At 46.5% G+C, this 15,825-nt stretch overlaps 1 protein-coding gene and 1 long non-coding RNA gene across 5 annotated transcripts in view; both read left to right on the top strand.

Annotated features, from left to right (window-relative positions):
- The window catches only part of LOC107184867, a 10,287-nt gene extending 7,906 nt beyond the window's left edge, over positions 1-2,381 (top strand). The window contains exon 3 of the long non-coding RNA XR_001515771.1: positions 2,216-2,381. This is a non-coding gene — a long non-coding RNA (uncharacterized LOC107184867). The remainder of the gene's footprint in view (positions 1-2,215) is intronic.
- Positions 2,382-7,433: 5,052 nt separating this feature from the next.
- TMCO1 (transmembrane and coiled-coil domains 1) overlaps positions 7,434-15,825 on the top strand; it is a 25,110-nt gene continuing 16,718 nt past the window's right edge. For 2 of the 4 annotated variants that reach the window (XR_001515770.1, XM_015571298.1), the window contains exons 1-3: positions 7,446-7,649; positions 7,995-8,072; positions 14,009-14,068. Coding sequence is in view for 3 of the 4 variants with exons in the window: in XM_015571298.1 (XP_015426784.1) it covers positions 7,580-7,649; positions 7,995-8,072; positions 14,009-14,068 (208 nt within the window). In the remaining variant the exon portion in view is untranslated. Of the gene's footprint in view, positions 7,650-7,994; positions 8,073-14,008; positions 14,069-15,825 lie in introns of all 4 variants that reach the window. The other 2 variants (XM_006774985.2, XM_015571297.1) reach the window with 2 other exon arrangements.

The raw sequence follows: 15,825 nt of genomic DNA on the forward strand, positions 1-15,825 counted from the left end.
ACCTTTTTTAAGAGAGTGGAAGGTAGAGGGAGAGACAGCAATGTGAGACAGACACATTGACCAGTTGCCTCCTGCCTGCTCCCAACCAGGGCCAGGAGCCTGCAACTGAGGTACGTACCTTTGACCAGAATCGAACCTGGGACCCTTCAGTCGGCAGGCTGCTGCTCTATCCACTGAGCCAAACCGGCCAGGGCCTGACTGGCTTATTTTGCTTATCATAATCCTCTCCAGATCCTTCCATCAGTGTTTTTGTTTTAATATATTCTTATTGATTTCAGAGAGGGAGAGGGAGAAACAGAAACATCAATGGTGAGAATCATGGATTGGCTGCCTCCCGCATGCCCCCCCACTGGGCGTGAGCTGTAACCTGGCATGTGCCCTTGACTGGAATCGAATCTGGGACCCTTCAGTCCGCAGGCCGACACTCTATCCACTAACCCAAATCGGCTAGGGCCATGGTCGGCAAACTGTGGCTCGAGAGCCACATGCGGCTCTTTGGCCCCTTGAATGTGGCTCTTCCACAAAATACCACGTGTGGGCGCGTGTACAGTGTGATTGAAACTTCGTGGCCCATGCGCAGGAGTCGGTTTCCGGCCTGGGCGAGTCTATTTTGACGAAGTACTGTTGGTATTTGGCTCTGTTGACTAATGAGTTTGCCGACCACTGGGCTAGGGCATCATCAGCGTTGCTTAGCTGACTTCCTCTCACTAGGGTTGAGCACACTATCTTTTCTTTGGTTGAAGGCACTGTTTGTGGTGGACGATCTTTTAGCGAATGTGGTCCATTGTCCTGTTATGCTTTTGATCTCATCATTTTATAGAAATAATTTTGTTTCTCATTTGTTTTACGATATGCTTATGTTTTTTGCCTTGCAAATTTTTTTTAACCCACAAGTACTCCCATTTCCAAGGAAATTAACTCCTGTTTCTTGTGGGACTTGTGTAATGTTTTTACATTTAGGTCTCAAATGTATTTCACTAATACTGTTTTTCAGGTCTTTAATATCCTGACTGATTTTCTGTCTACTTGTATCAAACTAGAATTGTGGATTTATCTGTTTTTCCTCTTAGGTCTGTCAGTTTTGGCTTTTTAAAAAAAATATATTTTATTGACTTTTTATAGAGAGGAAGGGAGAGGGATAGAGAGTTAGCAACATTGATGAGAGAGAAACACTGATCAGCCGCCTCCCGTACACCCCCCACTGGGGATGTGCCCGCAACCAAGGCACATGCCCTTGACCAGAATCGAACCCGGGTCCCTTCAGTCTGCAGGCCGACGCTCTATCCACTGAGCCAAACTGGTTAGGCCAGGTCTGTCAGTTTTTATTCCATGAACTTAGAAGCTCTGAATTAGGCACATACTTATTTAATATTGGCAGGTCTTTGTGCTAAGCCAATCCTTCTGTTACTAGGAAGTGACCTTTGTCCTTGGTGTCGCTTGTCTTGAGGTTTACTGTCTCCTGTAACATCGTCCTCCAACCTCCGTAGGAGCGATGCTTGCGTGGCCTGTCTGCACATTAGAGCCGGTGGGAGGATTATCTGACGGGTTTCAGAGAGGACACGGAGAACAGACCTCAGAAAACTGAGAAGCATCGAGAAGTGGATGCGAGGCCTGTGTCCCATGAAAAGCAGTTTCCCATGCCTGGGAAAAGGTCATGTGATCAGAACCCATGGAGGAAAGTTAGAAATTCCCTGTAATTTGGTGGAGCGCTTTGGCACATGAAGCATACCTTTCACAGATATTTTTGAGTCTGCTAATGGGCCCTGTGCTAGATGCAGAGGTCAGTTTTTAAAAATATATATATTTGTATTGATTTCAGAGAGGGAGAGGGAGAGATAGAAACATCAATGATGAGAATCATCAATCGCATGCCTCCTACATGGCCCCCACTGGGGATTGAGCCTGCAACCCGGGCATGTGCCCTGACTTGTGACCTTCATGGTTCATAGGTAGATGCTCAACCACTGAGCCACACTGTCCGGGCGATGCAGAGGTCAGTCTGAGATTGCGCTCCTGTAAGGGTCTGCAGCCAGAGCAATGAGGCTAGGGCATTTGACAGTATTGCTTATGATATTTGTGTGTCTCCGTGAATAAAATCAATGTCTTTTTGGCAGCAAAGTGAACTGCTAATGTTAGGGGCAGAAATGAGGAGTAGCTATGGTTATAGGAAATACTAATCATGCTCTGTTAACTGTGATTGTTCTGTTCTGATTAGAGAAAGCACATTGCGGTCCACTCTCCTTTTCTGAGAACTGCCTACCATCATGGAGGTTAACCACCTTGTTGCCGAAACAATCCAGTCCCAGAGGTGCCCACCCTCTGTGACCCCCCACCCTCACTGCCTGTAACCTGCACCCATTGTACCTCGCCTACCTCCCATGCCTGCAATTCCTACTTTCCCACATAATCCTTGTCCTTCTACCCGATATAAGCAGCTGGCTTATGGGGGGAAGGGGTAAGAGCAGATTTTCATGGATGACCTGCTGCTCTCCTATGCTACCGGCAGGATCGGAATAAACACTCACACATGATTCAACCCTGTCTCTGTTTACTTGGCAAAAGTCGTGACAGGCAGCCCAGACCCACTGGCTGTCCGGTTTCACCAAGATGAAGGGTAAGAGTCTATTTAGTGAGTAAAAGTGGATTATTGGCCAACAATATATCATAGGAACACTGAGTAGGCGTGACAGTGAGCATCTGTAACGGGAACTATCACCTCGAATTGCAGGCTTCTATTAAGATGGCCCAGACTCACCCATGAAGGGAAACTGTGAATGAATTTTAGGTATTTAAATATTTTCAAAGGCCCCTTCTAATTCTAATATTACAGAAGCTTAATATTAAAATGAAGTTTTTATATTTCTCTCTCTTAAAAGGCTACTTCTCCCAGCCACTCTGTCAGGGCTGTCGCCACACCGGTTACCATCGGACAGATTTACCAGGAAATCAATGAGACCTTCACGTGCAATGGCCCTTATTAGGGCACTTTTGTACGTGACTTTGACTCTAAGTCCATATTCTTTTTCTTAAGGAGAGTCCCAAGAACTGTAAAGCTTCAGTCACCTAAGACTGAGAGATGCCTTTGGTGGAACCTGAGAATTCGTCTTCTTATTCACCTCATCTCATTTGGTTCTAAGGTTTACTATTTCAGTCTTCACAGTTCTCTCGGATTTTGCTCTTTCTCCTCAATTTCTGATTCTACTTGTTTAGTTCAGGGCTTCCTCGCTTGAAAACTGCGTCACAGTGGCAGCTTGACAGCTGGTTTTCCTGATGCAATATAGCTCCAAATGAACCCACCCTATTTAAAGCTGCCAGGCCAATTAAAAACCAACACTGCTGCCCGGCCAGTGTGGCTCAGTGAGTAAAAGTGGATTATTGGCCACTCAACCAGGTCACGGTTTGATTCCTGGTCAGGATACATGCCCCGGTTGCAGGCTGATCCCCAGGGGGAATGTGCAGGAGGTAGCCAATCAATGATTCTCATTATTGATGTTTCTCTCTCCCTCTTCCTTCCTCTCTGAAATCAATAAAAAATATATTTTAAAAACAAAATAAAAACACTGCGTATTTTGCAAACTTACCATCCAGCTTAAGATATCCTGATCTTTCCACGATCACCGACCTTCTGAAACTGGGAAGCTTAAGTGCCCAGGCAGAGGTGGCAATCAGCCCTGGCTGGTGTTGCTCAGAGAGTAAGAGCATCAGCCCAGCACACTGACCGGTCTCGGGCTCAATCCCCGGCCCCAGTAGGAGAGCAGGCGGGAGGTAACCAATCGGTGTTTCTCTCTCTTTCTCCCCCTCCCTCCCTCTCTAAAAAAATCAATGGGAAAAATATCCTCAGGTGAGGATTAACAAAAAAAACGTGGCAATCAACCAGAGGGTAAGTGAAGCCACAAAAGAAATGTGACATTTTTAAAAGAGCATTATTTTTGCCTGATTGCATGTAGTTCAAACGATTACTGCCCACTTTCTTCTTATATCAATCAGGTATAAAGCTGAATGCGACAGTTAAACAATTTGGACCTCAGATGCAGAAAACTGGGTTCATCATTATTCTTGGCTCACGACATTCTCTTCATCAGCGCGTTCAGTCATGCTGCCACTTCCCATGACATCACCACCAAGAGGGAAACCAGGACATAAATTTACATTTACATTCACCTCTGATGCTCCATTACCTCACCCAGCCTTTTCCCATTCAAGCCAACACCAGCAAAATCATCCTTCTCTTGCTTTTTCTTTTAACATCCTAAACAGTGTTTTGGGGGGGATTTTTATAAAGTTATTAACTTTATGAAAAGCCTAATGCATGTTGTATTTAATTTTTAAGAAATTACTCTTTTCACTTTATATTATACAGGTGGGACAAAAATAGGTTTATAGTTGTATGGGAAATAATAATACAAAAATAAACTGCTTCATGTACCCACATCTGTAAACCTACTTTTGCTCCACCCTGTATTTCTAGGATTAATCCATATTGTGCCATTCATTTGGAGTGCTGTATAAATATATCCTAACTTACCACTTTATAGATGAAAAGAAAATGAGGCCCATAGAAATTAAATCACTTGCTCAAGTACTACAGCTTGCATGAGTTGGGTTAGGAGTCAAACCTGAAGGCCTGCCCAATTGTTGTAACTTAGTGATTGTGTTGACCTATGAGCCAGGAGGTCATGGTTGCAGTCCGGGTTTGGGCACATGCCCAGGGTTGTGGACTTGATCCCCAGTGGTGGGCCTGAAGAAAGCAATTGATGATTCTCTCTCATCATTGACTAGAAGCCCGGCGCACGAAATTCATGCACAGGTACACTCCCTAGGCCTGGCCTGCGATCAGGGCCATTTTCCCTGCTGCTCACAGCCACCCACCCCTGGTTCCGTCCCCCGTTCACCATTGGGCGATCAGAGCCTGCTGGCCTCACTGGCCCCGACCCCACCACAGGTTGACCTCTGTGTGTGGGGATACCAGCAGGGTGGGGGCCTTGGCCTGGTGCTGCCTGCGTTCCCCTCCCACCCACCCCTGGTTCCCCGTTTGCCATCGGGTGATGGGAGCCTGCCAGCTGGGGAAAGGGACCAAGAGGTGGTCAGTGCACCTCACAGTGACTGGTCGAGCGGTCATTCCCCTGTTAGGGTCAATTTGCATATTACCCTTTTATTATATAGGATGTTTCTATCTCTCCCTCTCCATTCCTCTCTAAAATCGATAATAATAAAAGAGTAATATGCAAATCGGCCAAACAGTGGAAAGACCATCCGAAGCTGGGGCTGAGGGCCGAGGCAGTTGGGGCTGTGAGGGCCAAGCCCCTTGCACGAATTTTGTGCATCAGACCTCTAGTTAAAAATATAAAGACAAATGAACCAAAAAACCTGAAGCCCATATCATGTCATACCTCAGTTATAAGCAAGGATTAAATTTCTCTCTTAACCTTTACAATGCCCAGCCTAGTACTGAACATTTTTTTAAAAGAACAGTATTATTATTACTAAGCCCACTAATAATGTGGGAACACTGCAGGCATATTTGTCATTTGCCTTTCAGAGGAAGTCAGTTGAGGGTGTACAACACAAAGTATAGACAAAGGAGGGAGATGTGGGTCCAGGGGACAGCAAACCCTACCCTAGAGAAAGGTAAAGGAAGTCCCAGGACAAAAGCCTGGTCATAGAAACGGGAGCAGGACAGTGAACTCTGGTGAGTGGTCCTCATGGGGAAACCTGAGAGCTTAGAACCTGAAAATATGACAGAAGAATCGGCAGGATGCAGAACAGCTGTTATATGAATTTGCCTCTAGCACTGGTTCCAATGGGGCCCAGGTTACGACACTATTGCCCTGGAGAAGGGAACATCTAGCAGTGCCTGGTTCTGCAGTAAACGTGCTCAGGGATCCCTGAAATGCTTCACTCCCCAATTTCATTGACGGCTACTTTCCCCTCATATTGACACATGTGAATAAAAGGCACCTTCCAACCAATGGGTGGCATAGCTTCATCCGTTGTTTATCTTCTCCGTCAGTGGGGCAGAGAGTGATGGCCCATCTCCCAGTCAGCAGATGCTGGATCTGATGAACTGTGTGCCAGCGACAGCTCAATAACGCACTCTTCCTCACGCTCTCTCCGTACAGTAGACGAAGCTGGTGTTATCAACATTTTACAGATAAGGAAACTGAGGCTCAAGGCTGGAACCATATGCTCCCGGCGACTGTCAATTAAGTGGCACAGCCAGAACGGAACCAGGTGCGACTTCAAGGCCATGTTCTCACAGCACCTCACTGACCACGGGCCAAGCAAGGTGACCTACCCTGCCGGAAACACTCAGGTCAAGGTGTAGCTCAAATGGAAAGCCTTCCGACTCCTCCAGGAAGCGGTCCTGCCCTCGTGTGCTCCCACATTTCAGGAATACCTGCCTCTATTTCCCCTTCTCACAACGCGGACCTTAACAAGACCTGTGCCACCCTCTCTGCCCCCGCAGGGACCACCACTGTCCGGCCCAGGTGGGCACTCCATGTCCGCTAAGGAACGGGGTCTCTGCCTCTAAGCGCAAAGAGAACACTCAAGTGCACCTACAACTGATCAGGCCACAAGCGGTGTAGCCTGAGCGCCAGGAATAAAGCGCATTGGAGTTTAAAAGACGCAGTGATAGCGCACGGCGCGCGCGCACACACACACACAGCAGGCTGAAAGCAGGCCGCTGAGACGTTTTCTGTGACCGACACAGCAGGGTCTTTTTATTTTTATTTTATTTTAATGAGCTACCAGCACTCGTAACTTAACTTTCACGTAACACCAGGGCTCCTGGAGCTTCTGGGAAACGGGGAGGTGTTGGAACGGGTGCCCGTTCCCGCAGGGGAACTGGCTGGACACAAGGGCTGCTCCCTCCTTCCTCCGGTGCCTCCGTCCTCCGCGCAGCCCGCGGGAGAGCGCACTGGGACCCTGCGACACTGGGCTCGCGACACGCCTCACTGCTCCGCGTACTGTCCGCCCCCCACACCCCCCACGCGCTCCGCCTCCGAGTCCCTGCTTCCCGGCTCCCGCGCTGCCCCTCCCCGGGTCTACGAACCTCAACCACACCGCGCAGCCCCTCCGCGAGGGCGCCGTTCTCGGGGGGCCAGCGCGCCCCTCTTCCGCGGCCCCAGGAGCGCGCGGTGCATGTCGCCCGCGAGGACGTCAGTCTCTCACTTTGCCGCAAATATAGGCCAACTACCTGCCGGCCCTGGAGCGGGGCCGAGGCGGTGCGGGGCCGGCAGAGCGCGGCCGAGTCCGGCCACGTGGGCCCCGGGCCCGGAGCAGACGCGGCTCCACGCAGCGGCGCAGGTCTCCGGGCACCGCCAACCTCAGCCGTCCAACTTCCAACTCTCGCGAGGCCCGCCCGAGCGCGGCAGCGTTTCCGCAAGGGCCGCACCCCGCTCTCCGGAAGGAGCCCTTCCGGCGCTGTGCCCCGGAAGCGGAAGTGTGGCTCCCGATCTGTCAGCGGCGCGGTGCTGCTCGGTGGTCCTGAAGTCTTGGAAAGTCGTTTCTCGCTCATTTTCCGTGGCTGTCGAGCGCTTCCCCCCGGCGGGTGGGAGTGCAGAGCCGGAAGTGCAGGATGAGCACCATGTTCGCGGACACGCTGCTCATCGTGTTCATCTCCGTGTGCACGGCTCTTCTCGCCGAGGGTGAGGGCGCTGCTTCCCTGACGTCTGAGCTGTCCCCGACGGGAGGGTCCCAGGCCAGGGGTCCCCGGCGCCACACCGGGCAGGTCGTCAGCCCTGCTTGCTCGGCGACTCGGGCGGGAGGGATCGTGTGCACGCGGTGGCCGGGTTCTTTGGTCCCTTGAGTGTCTGCGGAGACGCCTTGTCATCACGGTACAGGTGCAGTTGGTTAGGAGTCCGTCGTTTTAATTGTGGCGCCTATAAAGCAAAAGAGTTGAAATCCTTCCTTACCCAACCGTGGCCACTAATGACAGTTGTGGGAATCGCTGCAAACATTTCTGCATGAGCACGTTGCGCTTCATGTTGCAGGTATCACCTGGGTTCTGGTTTACAGGACGGACAAGTACAAGAGGCTGAAGGCGGAAGTGGAAAAACAGAGTAAAAAATGTGAGTATGGCAGCTCCCTTCAGACGTAGTTTCACAGGTCAATCTCGCGGCAGCGCATGTTGGTAGTGAATAGTGGAGCAGCACCAGCCCGTGCAAAAACCTTGTTGGGACGCAGAGACGATTCCAGCTTGAAGTCTAGTTAGGAGTATGGCTTTTGTGCAAAATGTCAGTGACGTGAGAGGTATGTGTTATGTGCAGGGAAACCTTTGTGACGCAGGAGAACTTGCAGTCCTTCATGGGTGGTGAGAATTTGGGTGGAGAATGAGAAGGGGGAAGGATTTCCAGATAAAGGACAGAGCATAGATGCAGAAGGAGGGGTATTTTAAGGACTAAGATGTGTTTGGTGAACAACAGTCACTCTGATTGGTATCAAGGTAAGTGGTGTCCTGGGGGAGAAGTCACGTTTCTTTTGGTTGAAGGTGTGTTTGACAAAAAGGTTAAGAACAAATAGAGTTTATTGTCTTTGAAATAAAGAAGGAATTTCCACAGGGCTTTATGTCTTATAAGAGCTTGATGTTTTCTTTCTTACAATGTGTCATTTGATCCACATAACAACCATTTGTGGTCAGTTATGTGAATATTCTCCTACTTCATAGGAAAGGAGCTTGAGGCTTAATAAGGTCACAGTACAAATAAAGAATTGGACAAGCCCTAACCGGTTTGGCTCAGTGGGTAGAGCGTCGGCCTGCGGACTCAAGGGTCCCAGGTTCGATTCTGGTCAAGGGCATGTACCTTGGTTGGGAGCACATCCCCAGTGGGGGGTGTGCAGGAGACAGCTGATTGATGTTTCTCTCTCTATCCCTCTCCCTTCCTCTCTGTAAAAAATCAATAAAATGTATTAAAAAAAAAAAGAATTGGGCAAACTCAGGCTTTTTAAATTACAGCGTACTGTTCCTTCCCTTACTTATTTTTGACAGTGCACCCCAACATTTCTAAAACCGGGTTCATTATCTTTACCTGCACAGGCGTGATCCTCTCTCAGCATTTCCCTGGCTGGGGAAGGTACCTCCGTGCTCCAGGAGTGCAGGCCAGAGGCCCCGGAACACTGTCTTCATTTGGTCCTGGACACTGCTCTCCTTGGCCTTGCTTATTCTGGCTAGTCGTTCTCTTGCAGTTTTCTTCCTGGTTCCTCTTCTTGACCTCCTGTTGTCGGGTTGATGCCTAGTGGTGAACTCATGTGTGTGCTGTTTGGCGGTGACCTCCAAATTTATGCTCCTGCTCTCTCTCTAATACAAGATTCATATTCTTAACTGTCGATTCACTGCAGTGTCTAATACACATCTCAAACCCAGCACATCCAACCAAACTCTGTTCCTCGCTCCCAAGCCTGCTGCATCGGTAGCTTTCCTGCCTGTGCTCAGTGGCAGTTCTGTCCTCCCACTTGCTCAGGCCATCATCCCTGTGTGGTGTCCTTGACTCTTACACTAGTCGGCCATCATGCGAGGGTGTCTGTATACACCTTTCATGTCATGTATCAGTGAGAAGCCTCGTGAAACAAATTTCATTTAGCTTCACATTTGTTTGGATAATATTCTTTACCTTAATTTTCACACAAATAGCTTATGACCTTCTTTACTTCCACTCTAATTGCTTCGTTTCTAATTATCTGAATTATAGAAATCAGTTGTCTTCACTCTACACCCAAATTCAAAGTAAAGTAGTTGCCAAGCAAAGCTCCCATAGTTGTACTTTTTTATATATATATATTTTATTGATTTTTTACAGAGCGGAAGGGAGAGGGATAGAGAGAGAAACATCAATCAGCTGTCTCCTGCATACCCCCCACTGGGGATGTGCCCGCACCCCAGGTACATGCCCTTGACCGGAATCGATCCTGGGACCCTTGAGTCCGCAGGCTGATGCTCTATCCACTGAGCTAAACCGGCCAGGGCCCTAGTTGTACTTTTTAAAAATATATATATTTTATTGATTTTTTACAGAGAGGAAGGGAGAGGGATAGAGAGAGAAACATCAATCAGCTGTCTCCTGCACACCCCCCACTGGGGATGTGCCCGCACCCCAGGTACATGCCCTTGACCGGAATCGATCCTGGGACCCTTGAGTCCGCAGGCTGATGCTCTATCCACTGAGCTAAACCGGCCAGGGCCATAGTTGTACTTTTTAATATAATGCTTTACTATGCTGCGGTGAAAGTAAGTATGAGGTAGGCTGATGATTGGAATGACCCCTGCATTTCTCATAGTCTCAGGTCCTCTAGTTTGGGGGATCTATGGAAACTCAGTAAGTGTGTATTACTTGCATGTCTGAGATCAGTTGACATTTGATAGCTTGCTGTGTGTAGAGTTAATCATGATGAGTTCAATCTATAATAATAAAAGTGTAATATGCAAATCAACTGAATGCCGGAACAGTGGAACAAGCTCCCGGACGACCTGCCGGATGGAGCCGGGGCTGCAGCCGCGGGATTGAAGCAGCCGCTGTGGCTGCGAAGGCCTCCTCTTGCACGAATTTCGTGCATCGGGCCTCTGGTACAAAATAAATGGGCATAGAGCCTGTCTTCTAGATAGTTATAATCAAATGGACAGCTGTTATATTGAGCACTGGAGACGTTTCACAGGAAGAAATACGGTAAGTTCCTCTTTGAACAAATGTCCTAGTTGCAAATGCATGATCTCTTCTGACATCCTCTATTCAGAAGGTGGTGTGGATCTAGGCAGGAAACGTTTGTAGGGCCTTTGAGAAACAAAAAAACATAAATAGATTTGACTTCAGATTAGATCTTATGCTGATCTGATCCTTGACATTATTTGGGGAATACTCATATTTTCGGAAAAGCTGCCCTGCTGTGGCTGGCCTTTGACAGAAGATGCTTTTTTAAAGGCACACAATGGGTTGATTCAGGTGATCTGTGAATATCAGTAGTCCGGTGCGTTCTAAAGATCAGAAAATCTCCTTTCCTAGTAGAGAGCAATGAAAGAACATGTCAAGAGAAAGATTAAAATATGTGTCATTCACTGCTGTAACAATTGTATGGGAGCATTTATTGAGTACAAATTATTATGAAGGGTGAAGTGCTTCTGTTGTTCGCAGAAGAACAGGCTGGAGTTTTTTAAAATAATTTATAGCTGAGAGAATCTGGAACTCAGAGTGCAGCAATGCCAGGTCATGGGCTAAACACATTTCAGGGTCCTCATTTTATCTCTCAACTCCAGCATCTCCACTGCTTGTTATGAGGCGAGGCTCTGGTGAATAAATATCAACACAAAAGGGTTAGGAAAACAGGCGGTTAAAAGATGATCGTATCCCTAGAGAAGGTTTATCTGTCTCAGTCCAGTCTGCTGGAAGACCTCCTAGTGCTCGGGAAGCACCTTATCTTCTGTTCTCTGGCCTCTGTCTCTTGCCCCCACCCCCCACCCCCCCCCCCGTTTTTTACCATTACAGTTAAATGCCACATAGTCCTGGGTGGGAAAGAAATATTTTTATTTCTTTGCTTAATAATAATGATACAGAGTAAATCATTCAATTTCTGTCCATTTTTTAAAAAATGTTATTTCTGTGGAATCTTATAAAATTTGATTTAACTTCCTTTTATGATCTGTTCCTAAATAGGTTTATTCTAAATCTTTCTTTCTCCCCCATAGTGTTTTATCTTAAAAAAATATATATGTTTTTATTGATTTCAGAGTGAAAAAAGAGGGAGAGAGAAATATCAATGATGAGAGAATTATGAATTGGCTGCCTCCTGCTTGCCCCCCACTGGGAATCGAGCCCCCAATCTGGGCATGTTCCCTGACCGGGTATCGAAAGGTGATCTTCTGGTTGATAGGTTGACAAAAGATGCTTTTTTAAAGGCACACAATGGGTTGATTCAGGTGATCTGTGAATATCAGTAGTCAAACACGGAGCCACAATGGCTGGGCTAGTATTTTATCTTTTATCTACCTAGGATAGAATCTGTTACTTAGATGCCCAATATGTGTACATGTGTGTATGTGTACGTGCACACACACACACACACTCACACTCTCACACTATTTTAGTCAGCACTTCACCATTTAATTTGTAGTATTGCAGTCTAATGGAACTTTATACCTTCATGAAGCAGGAATACCAACTTTGCTTTTAGAACTCAGCAGCATGCTTAATGTAATGAGGGACAGTATCCTACCAGACAGTTCTCTTTAATGCAACTTTTAGAAATAATACATGCACTGTATTGTTTTCTAGTGAAGGAAGTATACTGAGATAATATATGGAACAGATCATATAAATAAACCAAGCGAACGGCATTTTTGACATGTTTATTATTAGTCTATTCAATGAGGATTAAAGATAGTTACTATAAAATATAAATACATTTCACTACCCCTCTTTAAAAACATGTGGTTACTCTATCATATTTATTGAAATATATCAAAAAAAGTTGGTCTGCCCTGGCCAGTATGGCTCAGTTGGAGCATCATCCTGTGCACTGAAGGGTCGCGGATTCTATTCCCAAGTCAGGCCACATACTAGGTGGCGGGTTTGAGCCCCCGTCAGGGCACATACAGGAGGCAACCTGGTGATGCTTCTCTCTCACGTTGATGTTTCTCTCCCTCTCCCTCCCTCTCTCTCTAAAATCAATTTAAAAAAAAAAAAAATTTAAGTTGGTCTTAGCTCTTCCTACCCTGTGCATGTGTCTATCTTGCCTATTTTCTATACTATAATTGTTATTTATCTCCCCTCACTAGATTGCTCTTTAGAGGACATGAATCATGTTTATCTCTTTATCTACCTAGAGCAGTGCCTGTTAGGTAGGCAGCCAATAGCTGAATGAGTGGGTCCTATCTTCTGTAGTGAGCTTGAGACTGTAACTACAATTAGCTATAGTTATGTGAGAGCAGAACTCAAAATGTGCTTGGGCCCTACCTGAGGCAATCACCCTCCACTGATGGTCTCAAAACTCACTGTTTAGATTATGATTGTGTTCTACAATCCTTCATGGGTATTTGATTAAAGATGCTACCATATTGCTGTTTTAGTCTTAGAATGTTGTGTCCACTGTGGGGCACGGTTACGGTGTTTTGGTCAGGTTCAAGCCTCGGACTAATGAAAGGACAGGGTCCTTTCATTGCCATGTGCAAGTCCCAGCTGGAGGGCAGGGCCCTCCCAGCACAATCATAGCCAACGGCTGTGGCTGTAAGCTTGAACCTAAGGTCCGAACACATGGCCCCACGTGCCTTGTGCTAGAGTTCGGGTGCATGTAGTTGAGTGGGGATGAAACTCACGAGAATGCTGTAAACAACGTGGTCATGCCCCTACTTTGCCTCGTGGCATCTGCTATAAAATAAAGACAGCTTGTGAGCACCATTGTCGTCTCCTCATCAGGGAGGCAGTGTCCCACCGAGACCCAGCTATTATTCTCTTGTCTGTCTTTCCTTAATCCTTTCACCCCCCTGCCCCCCACTCGGGGTCACCCTTGGTCGTCCTGGCGTGGTACAGTCCACCTTTTACTGTCAGCAGGTGTGAGAGCAGACCAGTTGACTTAATCATGATCATAAAGTCAGCATATAACTTTCCTGTAAGCTTCTTCCATTGGTTCAGCTGTGGTAAAGGAGCTTTTGTTTCTTTAGTACAGCAGTTCTCAACCTGTGGGTCGCGACCCCTTTGGGGGTCAAACGACCCTTTCACAGGGGTCACCTAAGACCATCAGAAAACACATATATAATTACATATTGTTTTTGTGATTAATCACTATGCTTTAATTATGTTCAATTTGTAACAATGAAAATACATCCTGCATATCAGATATTTACATTCCGGTTCATAACAGTAACAAAATTACAGTTATGAAATAGCAACGAAAATAATTTTATGGTTGGGGTCACCACAACGTGAGGAATTGTATTAAAGGGTCGTGGCATTAGGAAGGTTGAGAACCACTGCTTTAGTACAACGAGCAATTAATTTGTACTGTGTTACTATGTTATTTACAGTGGAAAAGAAGAAGGAAACAATAACAGAGTCAGCTGGCCGACAACAAAAAAAGAAAATAGGTAAGATGAGTTGTTGGTATACACAAAATTTAGGTTTTCTTGGAAGAAGTAAATTCTCAGGTGATGACGCTATAAAAGATGGTGACCAAGGTAACTCGTGTGTGTGTGTGTGTGTGTGTGTGTGTGTGAGTGACTGTATGGTTTACCGAGCACTCGCTATGTTCTTTTACTCGATTCTCTCAGCCATTCTGTGGGACATGTTCAGGCAGTTGCTCCTTTTGGATCTTAGCTTTGAAATTTCAGTTTTAGTAAATGATGTTGACAATTGTGGCTTTTGAACTTGCTGAGGATTCTTTGTGTAGTTTGCAAAAGCACATTGTTTTTAATACCTGACATGATTATTTCCAGGTAATTCTGAGCTACTTAGGTTATTGCCATGGCTTCCTCACCTAGAATTAACTGGTGATGGAAACCCACTGAGGGTCGGAAATTTTCTGCTGAGGAATTTTTATGTCGCCTGAAAGATAATGACATGACTTTGGTTTTTCAGTGTGTTGTAGAATTTAGTTAACGAATGTGTAATTCTGTTCCAAAGAGACCATTTATAAATGACTAGATGTGCTTTGTATTTGCGATGCTTCCTAACTCTGAAATAAGAGAAAAGCATGTATTTGGTTCAGAAGCGATGTTTCTGTACCGAGGTCACTGCTGTTACATTCCAAGCAGGGAGTCCTGCCAGGTGGGCCTCTGCCTGGTCCCCTCTGGTGCAAGCTTCTCAGCTCAGTGCAGGGGCAGGGGTTTCGACATGGCTGCTCCTCTGGTTCCGTGGCAAGATGTTACCTACATCTGCTCTGTGCGGGTCAGTCACTCAGGTAGGCACTGGAGAAGCAAGGCAGAGAAAGTTCTTTCCTTTAGGAGGTCTGTGCAGACGGTCAAAACAGACCCGTGCAGTACTGTGTGTTTGTAGAGACACATTCTGAGTGTCATGAGAGTAAAGAGAAAGGCTATCCAGACCAACCTAAGGGGTCAGGTTTTCTTGAAGAGATGATGCTTTGGCTGAATCTTGCAGCTTTAGTGTGAGTTCGCTAAATCAAAATAGAAACAAAGGTGCTGGCCAGTAGGCATTGAGCATTCACCGTCTGCAGCACCGAGGTAAGCCCTTTACATGCTTTTATTTTTTTAAATATATTTTTTATTGATTTCAGAGAGAGGAAGGGATAGAGAGAAACACCAATGATGAGAGAATCATCGATGGGCTGCACATTAGAATCACCCGGGAATCTTTTAAAATCCTGATTCCTGGGCCTTATCCTCCAGAAATTCTGTTTCTTTGTTATGGGGTGAGGCCACAACATTAGTAACAAAGAAACAGAATTTCCGGAGGATGGGGCCCAGAAATCAGGATTTAAAAGATTCCCAGGTGATTCTAATGTGAAGCCAAGGTTGAGAACCACTGGCCTAGAAGGAAGGCAGAACCACAGAGTCACAGAGAGGATGAGAGTTCTGCAATCCTGAGCAGTCTGTCCTGAAAAGTGCCCAGCCAACAGACCCCAGTGTCCCACCAGCTTGGACCAGCAGCTGTGCTTCTACTGGCTGAGAAGACGTTGCTCTGGAGGTTAGTGTCTTGAGGTTTAGAATGTGTTCTGGAGGAGCACGCTGCTCTGGAGGTTAGTGTCTTGAGGTTTAGAATGTGCTCTTCTACTCTCACAGGGAAATGCTCAGGTAAAATTAGTTTAAGATTCAAACTCAGAGAATGATGTAGCTCAGTTCAGATTGAAAACAGTCTACTGCTACAATTATGGAAAATTCATGCATAG

The sequence above is a fragment of the Myotis davidii genome, unplaced genomic scaffold, assembly GCF_000327345.1.
Source record: "Myotis davidii unplaced genomic scaffold, ASM32734v1 scaffold668, whole genome shotgun sequence".
Classification (NCBI taxonomy): domain Eukaryota; kingdom Metazoa; phylum Chordata; class Mammalia; order Chiroptera; family Vespertilionidae; genus Myotis; species Myotis davidii.